This window comes from Schistocerca gregaria, chromosome 7, assembly GCF_023897955.1.
Source record: "Schistocerca gregaria isolate iqSchGreg1 chromosome 7, iqSchGreg1.2, whole genome shotgun sequence".
Classification (NCBI taxonomy): domain Eukaryota; kingdom Metazoa; phylum Arthropoda; class Insecta; order Orthoptera; family Acrididae; genus Schistocerca; species Schistocerca gregaria.
The window spans coordinates 395,548,610-395,564,287 of record NC_064926.1 but is presented as its reverse complement, the minus strand read 5'-3'; the positions used below and the strand labels follow the sequence as shown (position 1 = coordinate 395,564,287).

General features: G+C 46.6%; 1 protein-coding gene across 1 annotated transcript in view; it reads right to left on the bottom strand.

Annotated features, from left to right (window-relative positions):
• The window catches only part of LOC126281235 (poly(A) RNA polymerase gld-2 homolog A-like), a 156,062-nt gene that overhangs the window by 76,703 nt on the left and 63,681 nt on the right, over positions 1-15,678 (bottom strand). The window contains exon 7 of the mRNA XM_049980006.1: positions 12,986-13,129. Coding sequence (XP_049835963.1) covers positions 12,986-13,129 — 144 coding nt within the window. The remainder of the gene's footprint in view (positions 1-12,985; positions 13,130-15,678) is intronic.

Sequence of the window (15,678 nt, the reverse complement as noted above, 5' to 3'; positions counted from 1 at the left end):
CTGGGGTCCACACAAAGACCACAGAGCGGCCGCAATGGGCAAGAGTACGGAGGGAATCCTGGACAGGTATCACCAGACAAGAGAGGGGGAAACACTGGTGGATAGCTCGTAAACCACTCCGGGAGTTGCTACAGATAATGAAGGACTCACCTGAATGTGAACTGTCCATTGCCGGCAGAAATGCACAACGCAGGTCTTGGCAGCCGAAAACTGTAAGCCATGCGCTACAGCCCAAGACTGCGCTTTGTGGATAGTGCCCTGCAGCTGACGTTCAGCAGCTGCAATGCCAATGGAGCTATAGTACCGGCAGAAGTCGTCAGCTTACAAAGAAGCTGAGACAGACGTTCCCACCGCCGCAGCAAGCCCGTTAATTGCAATTAAAAACAGGCAGACAATTAGGACAGATCCCTATGGTACCCCGTTCACCTGAACTCTGGAGGAACTATGGGAGGCCGCGGCTTGCACGCGGAAGGTACAATGTGACAGAAAATTTCAGATGAAAATCGGCAGTGGAGCCCGAAGACCCCAACCATGAAGCATAGAGAGGATGTGATGACGCCTTGTCGTATCGTACGCCTTCCGCATGTCGAAAAAGACAGCGACCGGGTGCTGATGGCGGGCAAAGGCTGCATGGATGGCTGACTCCAGGCTCACCAGATTGTTGGTGGCAGAGCAGCCTTTACGGAACCCTCCCTGAGAAGGAGCCAGAAGGCCCCGAGACTCAAGTACCCAACTCAACTGCCGGCTCACCATGCGTTCGAGCAACTTGCAAAGAACGTGTCTGCTTTGGCACTGGGCAAAGCCTGGGATGGGAGGGCCCCAAGGGACCCCTTCCTGGCAAGAGTAACTGAAGAAGTCTCACACTTCTCCGGCTGGGAAGTGGGAACTAACGTCCCCAATGGTTGGGGTGGTGTTGCTCCTGAAATAGATGGAGTAGGAGCAACAGGGAGTGAAGTGCCCTCCACAATCAAGGGGGTCGGTGGATTCTGATGTAGCAGAGAGCCAACTGTACGTGATGACACGGGAGATGATAGAACCATTGTTGCAGCAGCGGCATTGGCACAGGATGTAGCCGCTCATATTTCCGCCTAGCCTCAGTGTAGGTCAGGCGGTCCAGGGTCTTATATTCCATTATCTTCCGTTCTTTCTGGAATATCTTACAGTTCAGCGAGCAGGGGAAATAGTGTTCTACGCAGTTAACACAGACGGGAGGTGGGGCACGTGGAGTATTGGTATGCAAAGGACGTCCACAATCTCGACATGTGATGCCGGAAGTACATTGGGATGACATATGCCCAAACTTACAGCATTTAAAACACCGCATTTGAGGAGGGATATATGGTTTCACATCACAGCAGTCAACCATCACCTTGACCTTTTCGGGTAAGATGTCACCCTCGAAGGCCAAGATGAGGCACCGGTGGCTACCTGGTTATCCCTTGGACCCCGATGGACACGCCGGACTAAGTGAACACCTCGTCATTCTAGGTTGGCACATAGTTCATCGTCCGACTGTAGAAGAAGATCCCTGTGGAATATAATACCCTGGACCATGTTTAAACTCTTATGGGGCATGACGGTAACTGAAACAACCCCCCAACTTATCGCAAGCGAGCAACCACCGTGACTGGGCAGAGGATGACGTTTTGATTAGAACTGACCCAGAGCGCATTTTGGGCAAGCCCTCCATTTCACCGAACTTGTCCTCTAAATGCTTCGCAAAAAATTGAGGCTTGCTCGACATAAATGATTCACCATCAACTCGCGTACAGACGAGGTACTGGGGTGAACAATCTCCACTGCCTTCTTCAGCTATACGTTCCTCCCATGGAGTGGCCACAGAGGAAATTTATCTCTGATCATATTTCTTGCCATTGAGGGTAGACCTCGATCGCTTAGAGACTGCTGGCGGAGGCCCACCAGTGAGAGATGATGTACCACACTTCATTGCGGGTCATCCGCCCTGATGCCACCCACTCCGACCAGGGGCTCTCCCCACGGGCACCACCCAGCCACAGCAAAGGCCACCTGGCAGGATGGTCTTTGACGGGAGTCCTGATGCCCAAGGGAGATAGGCATCGACTCCTTGGCATACGTGGGGGAGGTAGCAGCTCAGGCATCAGCAGTGCAATCCCTGTGTAGTCAGGGGGCTGCAACCAAGAGGGTACATGACCCCATCACAACGGACTGGCTACCGTGCTGGATGTCAGGTGTCGAAAATCCATGTATATCACGAAGGTAAAGATGGAAGTGCACAATGGAGGGAATGTATGTTACCTGGAATTCACTGCAGCTGACGTGGCCGTATGCTCGATGTAAGTCCAACTCCATGACAATATCGGGTGCGTGTGTGGGGGGAGAGGGGCGGGATTAGAGATCGCACGGGGGGGGAGGGGGGGGAGAACTCGCGGTTGGAGGGGAGGGGAGGGGAGGGTGAGAGCTCGCGGTGGGAGGGGAGGGTGAGAGCTCGCGGTGGGAGGGGAGGGTGAGAGCTCGCGGTGGGAGGGGAGGGTGAGAGCTCGCGGTGGGAGGGGAGGGTGAGAGCTCGCGGTGGGAGGGGAGGGGAGGGCAGGGGAGGGGAGGGTGAGAGCTCGCGGTGGGAGGGGAGCGTGAGAGCTCGCGGTGGGAGGGGAGCGTGAGAGCTCGCGGTGGGAGGGGAGCGTGAGAGCTCGCGGTGGGAGGGGAGCGTGAGAGCTCGCGGTGGGAGGGGAGCGTGAGAGCTCGCGGTGGGAGGGGAGCGTGAGAGCTCGCGGTGGGAGGGGAGCGTGAGAGCTCGCGGTGGGAGGGGAGCGTGAGAGCTCGCGGTGGGAGGGGAGCGTGAGAGCTCGCGGTGGGAGGGGAGCGTGAGAGCTCGCGGTGGGAGGGGAGCGTGAGAGCTCGCGGTGGGAGGGGAGGGAAGGGGGTGAGCCCGAGGAGGGAGGGGAGGGAAGGGGGTGAGCCCGCGGAGGGAGGGGAGGGAAGGGGGTGAGCCCGCGGAGGGAGGGGAGGGAAGGGGGTGAGCCCGCGGAGGGAGGGGAGGGAAGGGGGTGAGCCCGAGGGGGAGGGGAGGGGAGGGTGAGGGGGAGAGCTCGCGGTGGGAGGAGAGGGGGAGAGGGGGAGAGCTCGCGGTGGGAGGAGAGGGGGAGAGGGGGAGAGCTCGCGGTGGGAGGAGAGGGGGAGAGGGGGAGAGGGGGAGAGCTCGCGGTGGGAGGAGAGGGGGAGAGCTCGCGGTGGGAGGAGAGGGGGAGAGCTCGCGGTGGGAGGAGAGGGGGAGAGCTCGCGGTGGGAGGAGAGGGGGAGAGCTCGCGGTGGGAGGAGAGGGGGAGAGCTCGCGGTGGGAGGAGAGGGGGAGAGCTCGCGGTGGGAGGAGAGGGGGAGAGCTCGCGGTGGGAGGAGAGGGGGAGAGCTCGCGGTGGGAGGAGAGGGGGAGAGCTCGCGGTGGGAGGAGAGGGGGAGAGCTCGCGGTGGGAGGAGAGGGGGAGAGGGGGAGAGCTCGCGGTGGGAGGAGAGGGGGAGAGCTCGCGGTGGGAGGAGAGGGGGAGAGCTCGCGGTGGGAGGAGAGGGGGAGAGGGGGAGAGGGGGAGAGCTCGCGGTGGGAGGAGAGGGGGAGAGCTCGCGGTGGGAGGAGAGGGGGAGGGGGGAGAACTCGCGGTGGGAGGAGAGGGGGAGAGGGGGAGAGCTCGCGGTGGGAGGAGAGGGGGAGAGGGGGAGAGCTCGCGGTGGGAGGAGAGGGGGAGAGGGGGAGAGCTCGCGGTGGGAGGAGAGGGGGAGAGGGGGAGAGCTCGCGGTGGGAGGAGAGGGGGAGAGGGGGAGAGCTCGCGGTGGGAGGAGAGGGGGAGAGGGGGAGAGCTCGCGGTGGGAGGAGAGGGGGAGAGCTCGCGGTGGGGGGAGAGGGGGAGAGCTCGCGGTGGGAGGAGAGGGGGAGAGGGGGAGAGGGGGAGAGCTCGCGGTGGGAGGAGAGGGGGAGAGGGGGAGAGCTCGCGGTGGGAGGAGAGGGGGAGAGGGGGAGAGCTCGCGGTGGGAGGAGAGGGGGAGAGGGGGAGAGCTCGCGGTGGGAGGAGAGGGGGAGAGGGGGAGAGCTCGCGGTGGGAGGATAGGGGGAGAGGGGGAGAGCTCGCGGTGGGAGGATAGGGGGAGAGGGGGAGAGCTCGCGGTGGGAGGATAGGGGGAGAGGGGGAGAGCTCGCGGTGGGAGGATAGGGGGAGAGGGGGAGAGGGGGAGAGCTCGCGGTGGGAGGAGAGGGGGAGAGCTCGCGGTGGGAGGAGAGGGGGAGAGCTCGCGGTGGGAGGAGAGGGGGAGAGCTCGCGGTGGGAGGAGAGGGGGAGAGCTCGCGGTGGGAGGAGAGGGGGAGAGCTCGCGGTGGGAGGAGAGGGGGAGAGCTCGCGGTGGGAGGAGAGGGGGAGAGGGGGAGAGCTCGCGGTGGGAGGAGAGGGGGAGAGGGGGAGAGCTCGCGGTGGGAGGAGAGGGGGAGAGCTCGCGGTGGGAGGAGAGGGGGAGAGGGGGAGAGCTCGCGGTGGGAGGAGAGGGGGAGAGGGGGAGAGCTCGCGGTGGGAGGAGAGGGGGAGAGCTCGCGGTGGGAGGAGAGGGGGAGAGGGGGAGAGCTCGCGGTGGGAGGAGAGGGGGAGAGCTCGCGGTGGGAGGAGAGGGGGAGAGGGGGAGAGCTCGCGGTGGGAGGAGAGGGGGAGAGCTCGCGGTGGGAGGATAGGGGAGGGGAGGGGGAGGGGAGTGTGAGAGTGAGAGCTCACGGGGGGAGGGGGAAGAGGAGAGCTCGCGGGGGCAGGGAAGGGGGAAGGGGAGTAATCGCGGGGGTAGGGGTGGGGGAGGGGGTGAGCTCGCGGGGGGAGGGGTGGGGGAGGGGGTGAGCTCGCGGGTGGAGGGTAGCGGGAGGGGGTGAGCTCGCGGGGGAGGGGAGGGGGACGGGGAGAGCTCGCGGGGGAAGGGAGGGGGACGGGGAGAGCTCGCGGGGGAAGGGAGGGGGACGGGGAGAGCTCGCGGGGGAAGGGAGGGGGACGGGGAGAGCTCGCGGGGGAAGGGAGGGGGAGAGCTCGCGGGGGAAGGGAGGGGGGAGAGATTGCGGGGGAAGGGAGGGGGAGAGCGAGAGCTCGCAGGGTGGAGGGGGAGGGGGTGAGTTTTCGGATGGGGAGGGGAGGGGGAGAGCTCACAGGTGGGAGGGGGGAGTGTGAGGGGAGGGGGTGGGAGGAGGGACAAAGGGGAACTAAGTGTGTCATCACACCAACTATATCTGGATCACTGAAATTTGTCACTTCAAGGACATTTAATGCACGTCTTAAAGATGGCAGTATTATTGGTGTCTGTCTGGCGTTGTTTCAGAGTGCACAGAGTGACAGACATAGTAGGCATCACACTGATAAGGTATTTTGTACACTCCATATGTTCTAAGCCGTACGTTGCCCTTATCAGCTGACATATTTTTGCTTGGGGGCGGAACAACAATAAAATGTCTTCTCTCTTCAGGAGCCGGCTAGTCTTTCCCCGATACCGTCACAGAAAGACAAAAAGTTTCTAGTTCTCTTCTTCGGAGGTAGTTTCTTATTCTATTTCTTCAGTGGTGGTTTTCCTGCACTTCTCACCAGAAATAGCCTGTCATATCTGGTGGTGATTGTAGTTATTTTCCTGTTAGTCTTTCCAGAGGTGGCTAAGTGTTAGTGGCACATTTTCATCACCTGAGATGACTAGCATCGTGGATGAGGTAGTTCAGAATGCCACTGTTATATGCCAGATGGTGATGTCTAAGAGAGTGCAGATACTGATCCATGTATGCAGGTTTCTTGTACACATCATGACTGAGGCGTCCATTGGTTTTCTAGCAAACTATGACATCAAGGAAGTGCACTGATTCATCTATCTTTAATTCCACATTAAAGCTAACTTGGTCATAAATGCCACTCATGTGTTCTAAGAAATGTTCCATTTTTTCACATCTGTGGGCCCAGATGATAAAGGTGTCATCAACATAACCATAAAAGAAATCTGGAGCCCTTTCCAAAACGAGGTCTTCACATTTCTCTGCAAAACAGCTGGCTATGGACGGAGCTAACGGACTTCCCATCACCATGTCGAGCAACTGGTCAAAATACTGGCCACAGTATAAGAAATATAATGATGTCAACATGAGCTTCAACAATCCCACAATCATACTATCAAATAACTGGGAGCGGAGATATATGCAGTCTTTGCTAGTACCATGAATAAATTGGGGGGACCACATCAAAAATAAGCATTATATCGCTTTGCTCGAGACACACATGTTTAATTTTGTTATTGAAAGTGACCGCCTTTTTGCAATTTCACGCCATACTTACTCCACAAAGGTAACCAGGTGGGGGAGGGGGCGGGGCATGTACCCTCTAGTTGCACCTTTTTCTGATAGATGCTGCTCAAAGTTCGTCCAAGTCGCACTTCTCTGCCTCTCAGGACAAGTTCAAATAGGTCTGAACACGTTCGGCGGTCAGTTTACTGCCTTGCAAGCACTTATGACACTTACAAACATGGTCAGTTTACCGCCTAGCAAGCGCTTACGACACTTACAAAAACGGCCAGTTACCATATTGCGAGCTCTTACGAGACTTTGTTCTACTCGTCTACTTTGGAATGTAGGAATTTCTTTTTGTAATTCCCCTATAATTCCTCAATTTTATAGACTCTTCCAATTCTCTAGTGAATGTGCATTACTTTCTTATAAATTTTGCCATTCACAAATTCTGTTTTTCTTTCTACTTTAGCACTTTGTCATTTTAAGAAATTTCTGTTGCCAAAAGTAACAATTATTTTTCATTTTTAAAGGGAACGACGAAACCTTACGTCTGATGACATACGTAGAATCTTGGCTGAATTGGAGAGAGAGGAAGAAGAGGGAAAAGGCCATGAGGAATCCCTAGAAGATGACGTTTCCAATGACCCAGATTATGAACAAGAAGGGATTGAAGATGATGATACATCAAAGTGAGTCGGAAATTGATTCGGAAAATGGGGGAGAAAATGACATAGATCAACAGGAGCTACCAACAAATGACATCAGATTTTATATAGGTAAGGACATTGAAACTATTTGGGCTAGTAGTGCCAATACTACCAGCACAAAATCAAAGTCAAAAAATATAATCAAAACTCTACCAGGTCCTAGAGGACAAGCCAGATAATGTGAAACTCAACTGGAAAGTTTTCCGTGTGTAACAACTCTTGAAATGGTAGAAGGGATCGTAAGGTACATGAATATTTACATTGAAAGGAAAAAATTGGCATGTCAAGCACGGGCAGAAGGAAGCAGTAACTCTGAAGTACGTGAAAGGGATTATAAGCCAACAACAACGGCTGAAATGCTAGCATTGTTTGGTTCTCTGCTTTTGATTGCGGTCGAAAGAGGAAACCGTGCAAATTTCTCTGAATATTTCAATAGCAATGGAACAGGTCTGACAATTTTGTGAGCCAATTTCAGCCTAAATAAGAGTTAGATTTTTGCTATGAGCTATAAGACTTAATGACTTAAACACGAGACTGGAAGGTCAAACAATGGACGAACTTGCTCCTATACGAGGAATTTTGTCTACTTTCATTTGCTAACAGCCAAAAATCATTCAGTTAGGGGAATTTGTCACTGTTGATGAGATGTTGGTTGCGTTTAGAGGACGGTGTCCATTCATTCAGTACATGTCCTAAACACCAGCCAAATACGGGTTAAAAATGTATGCATTGTGAGAGCCACGCACTTTTTATAATATAACTTACAAGTGTACTGTGGAAAACAAGTGCCAGGCCTTAATGTACTCTCCAACAAACCATACAACTTGGCCGCTAGATTGGTTGAATGCATAGAAGGAACAAATAGAAATGTAACAACTGATAATTATGTTTCAAGTTACCCATTGGCTGAATACCTTCTTAGCAAAGGCCTCACTTTTTTAGGTACAATGATAAAAAATAAATTCCTCCAGAATTTGTGACAGTAAATGGATATGCAGTGGCAGGAGACTACATGTTTGGTTGTCAAGATGACAAAACTTTGATTTCTATCATTGATGAAGATACCAAAAAACCTGTACAAATCACAGACTATAATTCAACCAAAGGTGGAGTTGATACTGTCTAGACCTCATGTGCTCCAGAATTTCAACAACAAGAAGAACCCAAAGGTGGCCTGCACGTATATTTTTCCGCTTACTTGACTTCACAGGAATAAATTCGTTACGCATTTTTCAATTCAACACAGATAATATGAAAGAAAAAACAAGAAGACAATTCTTACTTGTGTTATCTTTGGAACTGATGAGCGAAAACCTGAAGGAAAAAGCTAAATTGAAGCATTTACCAAAAGATTTGTTAGTATTTTTGGAAAATATATTAGTTTATCCAGCTGTATCAACCCCTACAAGGAGATGAATGTGTTATTTGTGTGGCTCAAAAAAGAATACAAAAAAAAGCGAGAATGCAGTGAATGTGGAAGAAACTGCCTGTCTGTGACGTTCAACCATGACAGTTAAGCGCAATAATTGTTGTCAGCATAAAAAACGAAAATGAAATGGATACGGACTGATCAGCATTTTTCATCTGACAGAAAAATTTGTGACAAGTTAAGACACTGAATAACTCTAGTCAAGTATTACATTATATAGTCCCAAAACATTACAATTAAAAAAATGTTCTTATATTTCATTTGGGTATTTGGCTTCCCTTTTGTATTCCATTGTATATTTTATTGTTAAATAAATAATTTTGATTACAAGAGATTGATGAAAACTCTCGGATGGCCTGCCGACAGCCTGCGCGAGTGAGCGCTCGCGTTGCTATTTCTAGGGTGAGCACATGAAGGTTAAGTTACAAAACAATCACCGATTTTGCCCTATAATGAAAGATACTAACTAGGAATAGCTGACATTAATGAGAACATCAATTACAAACATAAAACTAAGCATAAAATTAGATCTGGCGTTTTTTTTTTTTCCCCCTTCAACCTTTATCTATTATGAAAATGCAGTTTACATTCACGTATGTTAATGCTAATTAGTTAAAAGTGAAAAACCTAATTTAAAGAGGCAGATGGCAAAACAAGAGGGGAAGTAAAAATATCCCAGCTTGCTTCATCACAACTTGCAAGACGTGCACACACTAGTAGGCATTTATTCCCTCTTCACAAACCTGAGGAGTCCTAACAGTTGGAGCATATAAACTTTGCAGTCCTGTTCGAAGGAGCAGTATGACATGAATATTGTCTATAATTTTCTCCATATGGCCTGTACAACTAGCATTACGCGCACCACGATATGTGCCTCAAGTCAAAATTTTGTCAACAGATGAACACCTCACACAACAGACTCCAATTATATTTTTTCTTATGCCTTTGTCCTGGATCGGTGCAGGATCAGCATGGTTACCAATGAAACCTTCACCCTCTCCCACCCTCACTCCTTACGGGACAGAATGAGTGTGTACCCCCAACTGTATGCATGCAGTGTTATTCATGTGAAAGTGGGCAAAAGTTTTCTAAATTTTTGTGAATTGTGAAACTGTGGTGGGACTTGGGTAGCAGCCTGATATCATGACGCCTGACCAGCACGCAGAACTCCATTATTAAAATGCTAAATGGATTCAATTCAGGACTACAACATCTCCAAGCCCAGAAGCAGCACTTTTACGTGCACAGCTATCAGGCTGGCAAGCAATGTATTCCGATAATCTCCACAATGGACCTTTGAAATCTAAATAAGGAAGAAGAAGCTACTGATGACACCAGAGAAGCCCCTCACAGGCCTCCTCACCTCCTGTCAGCCTAACCTTATTCGTGGCCACAGCAATCCAGAGCTGGTGCAAGGACAGATATATTTTACACTTCTGTGCCTCCTGTGCCCAACCCTGTGGCATCACACTTGCCACATAGACTTACAATTTTGTGCTTCCAATTTTGCACAATAAAATGGGTCACCCAGCACGCCACAGTCAATTTGCTGTTTATGAAGTCATGTATCATCTAATATCAATACATGCAGCCTGCTGTGTTTTTGAATTTGTGTTTGCTTATTACTCTATGTTATTCTCAGGCTAACAATGAACATGGCTTCAGCGTCTGGTTGTATATAGGCACACAAATTGCTCAGAGCATTTGCTCAGACTTGACCACCTTGATCCCACTTGGACTAGAATCTAATTGCCATGGAGCTGTTCTCTTAGTCACTCTTGTACCCCAGCAATGCTAAAAGTATTCACTATTTGCAGTTACATTTCAGCTTAGATTACATTATTGCAGCTTTTGTTACAAGAAACAGAGAAGGTTTCAAGACTGCACAAAAGTTTTGACTCTGGTTTGCATCACAGATAGCAACTGGATGTAGTGAAGCCTCTTTATAATGTTCCTTCATATAATGTTTTCCTCTATAATCCTGTCCATCTTTCCAGATCCCAACCAAAAGCACACATGCATAATGTGGAAGTTTCCCATTTAGTAGATTTCCTCTACACAATGATTTCCTCCATGTAAAGCTCATATGTTTGGAACCCTAACCAATTATTTTCCTTATTGTGATAGTTATTTCTCTTGTTGGTGCTATTTTTTGTTTTACACATGAGCAAGTGGCGAACATCTGTACCCCTATTACACAGTATATCTAAGGTGTGCCCAATTGTACAATTTGGAACTGCAGACAGGTTCGTGACAACTGATTACAAGATGCATGCAGGATATTGCTAGCGCAAATATTCGCTTTTGCACTAGATGGAATAATGCTTGAAAATGGAAGGGGAATGAGTGATCTTTTTGTAAAGTTGTCCATTTGAATTAAAAATGTCTGGTAAGTGAGAGCTCAAGGCTTCAAGTAATTGTTGTTCTCTTACCTAGCTATCGCAGAATTGTGTTGTTACTCTTCTGAATTTTGGCTCAACTGTTTATTTTGTGTAATGACATTGGTTTGCTCAAGGGTGTTTTATCTATATTTATAACAATAATGGAAATTTCAGTATGGAGCAATACACAAGGGAAAGGCAACTACTCAGCTACAGTATAATGAATCAATAGGTGTAGCATAGACACTTAAAACAAACAGCATTCATACTAGCTTTCGACCACTTGCTCTTCTTCCAGCAGCTCATATGGAGCAAGAAATGGTTTTGATGCAATCCAAAAGTAGTAGGAAGCAAACATCTTTGCCTGACTTCTTTAAAAAATTCTACGTATGTGATATTCAAGTTGTGTCAGTTCATAGATTTGTGCAAAAATTTGACTGAAGTTGTATTTTACAAATCAATTATTAAAATAATTGTTTGCAGCTAATTCTTTTTTAATTTTTTTACCATTTACTGTGTGTTTCCGTAGTATATCCTCAATACAATTTGACTCGAGTTTTACAATTATCAATTGGAAGTCTTCCCCTTTATACTGTTTTCCCCCATGCAGTGTTCAGAATTCATGGTCCTTTAAAAAACGTTTTATAGAGGTTTTACTGTATATGATTAAATGCAGATAGTGTGTACACAACTACCCGTGATTCTGACTTTTACATGGCAAATATGAGCTGTCTCTAGCTTTCTGTTTACTACTTTTTCAACATTTCTATATATTGGGTGAATAGAAATGAATAAATAGTTTGGACAGGAGAAACTGTTCATGCACACATAAACAGCTTACACAATTAAATACAACACCTAGGTAAAATAAATTCTCATTCATAAATTCAACTAACTCTCTCTCTCTCTCTCTCTCTCTCTCACACACACACACACACGTGTGTGTGTGTGTGTGTGTGTGTGTGTGTGTGTGTGTGTGTGTGTGTGTGTGTGTGTGTGGAGGGGGGGGGGGGGGGGCAGCATCATGCATAAATAACTGCCAACACACATGGAAGAGTTCTCTTCATTTTATATTGAAGAGACCATTTTTATTGTACCTTCAATACTTGATTTTTCAAGAAATACCTTCATCACCATTTTCTAAGTGGAGCAATTAAGAATGGTACAATTACAAATTTTAGAGTCTAAAAATTCTAAATAAGCAACATAAGACAATCTTTACAACAATGTGTGTCAAAATAAAGACATTTTATGCCATTCAGATAATTTAAGCCATATATTAACTGTTGCTAACCAATATATGGAGTATGTCAAATTAAATGCCTTTCAGACATCAATTTTAACTCTGGCAACCAGTTCCAGTGTTTTATTATGCCATATTCAGGCCCCACTAATACCAGTATTGCACGCCCCTATTTTTATCAGAACTGAGGTAGATTTTTCTTATATATCAGTCAGAGACCAGAAGATGGCGTAATAAAACACAAACTGGTTGCCAATTAAAATAAGATTGTAAATTGATGGCTGAAAGGTATTTAATTTGACATCCTCTATCGAACAGCCGAGTAACACAATCATTTCTAAAAATATGGGCATACAGAGAATACACAGAATGGTCGGGGTGTTGCAGGGTAGGTTGGTTCTGAGAAATAATTGTTGAGAAAAAACATTTGATATGTTGTGCCAAGTTAATTAACATTGAAGATTTCCAATCTGGCCATTGTGCTTGCACATTCAAGTGACCTGCCAGATACAGTTAGTGTCAGTTGTTCTCATAGCATGGATTATAGCGCACGACACTGCTCTGCATGGTTCTATTTTGATCCTTACTACCATTCTATGTCCAATTTTTTATCACTGTACTGCTGAGGTTTAGGAAACAGAATGAAGAACAAGTTTTGTGAAACTATCTCTGGCGGGCCACCTGAATTTGTGCATGCCATGATCTGACTAACTTCAACACTAAATAACACTCAAACAGTGCAACATACTGATTTTTTTTCCTTAATAGTCATTCCTCAACACAGCCTACTCTGCAACATCCTGTTTATGACCTCCCCACCCCAACATATAGTTGTTGCTTGTATTCCATGTTTCAAATTCAGCATTTATTCTCAGAACAAAGGAAAGATTTGAAACAAACTGAAAGGCAACACAATAACCGCTTTACACAAAAATTATCAATAAATGACACTATTCTGACATGTTTACTCACTCTGAGAATAGCAGTAAAGTAGATGTGTGTTGCGGATTCCCACAGCATTGTTACAGTTAAGATCCACTTCAAAGTCACACTGAGTGTCTCTGAACTTAAGAATAGGCACTTTAGCTTGTATCAGCTCTGGACGTTCCACAAAATCTGAATACAAACAGAAATACAACAACAGTAGTATCTACAATAACAAATAGGTATTGGTCTGGTACAAAACAATCAATGAACGATTGTTGAGAATGAGCACATTATTTTTTTTTAAAGGAAATAAATAATAAGAGAGTAATAGCAACAGCTCGTTGTATAGAAGAGCACTGAGTGGTCAACAGGCATGTAAGCAAGATCAAAATCTGGTGCTGTAGCTCAACTGGGATGAGGCAGTATGTCAGGTACAATGCCTGAAAGAAACGAGGAGGAGAAAGAGGAAGGACAAAGTTGAGGGAAAGACAGTCAACCTTTAACATTACAATGCAATTAGTTCTGTGAAAAATTAATTAGTTCAGGCAAGATTTGAAGTTTTAATCCATTTATTGCTATGCAACACTCTAAAATATCTTCAGAACCTTGGTCTAGAATCGAAAGTGCCTTCAGAATCAACCACATATCCAGTTTCACAGCCCAATTTTTGCAGATTCAAAGGAAGTATTTAGTGTCTTGCAAAATTGTACACTTTAAAAGTAATCAGTCAAATAAGACCCACTTTCATGATACCACCCTTCCTTATATCATGCCACAGTGCTGAAATCTGTTTCAATAGTACTGTAGCTAACAATTTTCCAAGCACAATGGTGTTTCTAGATTTCCCATAGCTGGAATTTTGAGGGATATATTCCAAACCTTAACTTTTGTTTAATAATTTATGAATGACAACTGTATTAAATTCAAGGAAACACAATACTACTAATGAATTTACACTGTTAAAACAGTTGTGTGTATTGTACAGTGTTACAGGACAGCTCACCTACATGATACACACTAAAATTTGCTATACAATATGTTATACCTTAATATTAAGGTATTTCACAGCACAGTATTTTCGGCGAGATCTGGAAATTCACAAACCAAAATATTACATATACAAAGTGTTTTTTTCCTTTGTTGCACAATTGATGAAGAGTTCAGGAGAGAACAAACAGGTATTTTTTCGCTACTAGGTTGACAGCCATCTACCACAAGAATTAGCCCAAAGCCACACAAAATCTCCTGTGATGATTATTAATACACACACACATTCTAAAATTAGTTATGTTGCTGTTAATAATATTAACAGTTTATTTTCAAAAACCAATAATACCTCTGATTTTGATAAATCTGCAAAATCTATTTTAAATGAGTAATAAGTATTTTAAAGAACGCCTACTACTGTTATGAAAACAATAGGTGAAAAAATTCCTAAGACAAAAAATGGAATATATTAATGTTTATCTTGGAATAACAACATAAGGTTAGGGGATTACTCTGTTGAACATAATCTCTGTTATTCAAGCTACTTGGCAATCAACAACCATATTATGACGACTGAAATATAAAATTCTAACAAGACTTAAAGAATGAAATTTTCACTCCGCAGTGGAGTGTGCGCTGATATGAAACTTCCTGGCAAATTGAAACTGTGTGCCGGACATAGACTCAAACTCAGGGCATTTAGCTTTTGTGGGCAAGTGCTCTACTGACTAGTTCTGCAAAGTTTGCAGGAGAGCTTCTGTGAAGTTCGGAAGGTAGGAGCCGAGGTACTGGCGGAATTGAAGCTGTGAGGACAGGGCGTGAGTCGTGCTTGGGTAGCTCAGTCAGCAGAGCACTTGCCCGCGAAAGGCAAAGGTCCCGAGTTCGAGTCTAGGTCCTGCACACAGTTTCAATCTGCCAGGAAGTTTCTAACAAGACTTTCATGCTGCTGTTCTATCTGAAAAAGAAGAAAATGAAAGCAAATACGTATATATAAGTAACAGTGTGGAGTTGTTAGATCGCTCATCAGGCGCCTCTCCAGGTGGCGGATAGGGGAAAGCCTCCCTGATACGGGTGGTACTGGGGAAATAAAATACCCAGGGCAGACCAAATAATAACGCATTTCTAAACCCACCAGTGTCTGTTCTGGCATTAATCAAGTCTTTAACAATTGTGAGCTGCACCAGAGGTCACACACCACAACCTCATGCAACTTGAAAAAATCATGATGGAACAAAAGGAAAGATATCCACTACCCCCGGCCCCAGTGAATTTACGGGTTTTGGTCATCAGATTCTGGGGGACCAGGAACATCATTAAATAGATGAGAGTTGGAGATTCTCGAAACATCTTTGCAAACATTTTATTGGCACACTGAACACCAATACAATGGTTAAGAAAGTCTAACTTAAACAGCTTACTGATGTACTAGAAAAATATCACATCAAAATCCTCGCAATACGCATTTTACTGACAAGAACCATATCAACTCAGAAAACTAAAGGACATAGAAAGGAAAACCTTCTGTCAAGCGGGGAACACCAACAATGTTTGCCACAGGATTTGCAGTACACAAATCTGTCAGTCATCGTCATAGGTTTCAGTTCAGTATCAAACAGAACCTCCACAATAACCTTCAAATCAGGAAACAAAAGATACACAATCATCAACGCACATGCACCTATAAATGATCACAACAGGAAGAGACCACAAGAAGTCTAAGACTTTTGGGAAGACATGGAAGAAATGACAAA